Source organism: Suricata suricatta, chromosome 9 (assembly GCF_006229205.1).
Source record: "Suricata suricatta isolate VVHF042 chromosome 9, meerkat_22Aug2017_6uvM2_HiC, whole genome shotgun sequence".
Taxonomy (NCBI): Eukaryota; Metazoa; Chordata; class Mammalia; order Carnivora; family Herpestidae; genus Suricata; species Suricata suricatta.
The window spans coordinates 136,935,679-136,936,874 of NC_043708.1; the positions used below are offsets into that span (position 1 = coordinate 136,935,679).

At 55.1% G+C, this 1,196-nt stretch overlaps 1 protein-coding gene across 1 annotated transcript in view; it reads right to left on the reverse strand.

The window, feature by feature from the left end:
• The window catches only part of BNC1 (basonuclin 1), a 36,420-nt gene extending 36,257 nt beyond the window's left edge, over nt 1-163 (reverse strand). Inside the window, exon 1 of the mRNA XM_029952308.1 lies at nt 62-163. Within this exon, the coding sequence (XP_029808168.1) occupies nt 62-163 (102 nt within the window). The remainder of the gene's footprint in view (nt 1-61) is intronic.
• Nucleotides 164-1,196: the final 1,033 nt, after the last annotated feature.

Below are 1,196 nucleotides of genomic sequence, written 5' to 3' on the forward strand. Positions count from 1 at the left end.
CGAGACCTCCAGTTTCCAGACTCTGCTTCCTCTCTCGGTCTTCTCCCAGCCTCTTTCTTACCTGTAGACCCAGAACGGCAGACGAACTCTCCAGTAACCCCCGGTTCCCCGCATCACGATGCTCCCGCAGCCCCCAAGAGCCAAATTCCCAGCCTGGATCCATACTGTATAGAGTCAGCCTCCCTGGCTTCAACACGCATGCCGAGTGTGGACGGAGGGGCGAGATGGCGGTAGGGCTGGTGTTACCACCAGCGCCAACTCTCCACCCTGGCGCCAAGGGTCCCAGGACAACTCCCCGTTTACCTCCCCCCAGTGATTTAGTCAGTGCAGGTCCATCCTCATTTTTAATCTCTCCTCCTCCCGTCTCAGAGGATGCGTGCCTCTCCCTGCCCCCGCCAAACGCCCCCTCCATTAGTAAGTCTCTACTGTACCTTTAATGTCTCCCTTTCAATCAGTTTGGACTCCGCCTATAAATACTCTCACTCATGTTAAAGAATAAACACCCCCGACAGTGGGCCGTTGTAATCACAGAGCCTTAGGTCTCCCTGTATGCCCACCCTTGGTCGTCCCCGTGGCTCCAGGCTTGACCGTGCACTTCGCTCAGGCTAAAAGGTCATTAACCGGTGTGGTGCCAGCAGAGCCTGGGAGGTGCATGCGTACTGAGCCTCTCTTTCTTGGAATGGTTCCCTTTTGGAGCTCAGCCACCACGTTGTAAGAAGCCCAGACTATCTTGCTAAAGAGAAAGGTCACGTGAAAAGAGGCCCAGGCGCATGAGTGTCCACTCCGGGAGAGAGGTCCGGAGACCACCTGGAGAAGCCGCGAGGCCCCGACCCTCCCACGCAGATGACCCGCCAGCTGCGCAGCCCCAAGAGTGACCAGCAGGAGAGGTGCCGCACTCATCCCCAGAATCCTGAGAAGTAACAAATTCTTGTTTTAAGTCATATGTTTTAGGGGCGCCCGGGTGGCTCAGAAGGTTGACCGTTCGACTTCGGCTCAGGTCATGATCTTATGGTCCATGAGTTCAAGCCCTGCATCGGGCTCTGTGCTGCCAGCTCAGAGCCTGGAGCTGCTCCGGATCTGTGTCTCCCTGTCTCTCTGCCTCACCTGCTCCTGCTCTGTCTCTCCTTCAAAAATAAACAGACATTAAAAAAAATTTTTTTTTTAAGTTTTAGAGTGGTCTGGTATGCAGCCGCAAA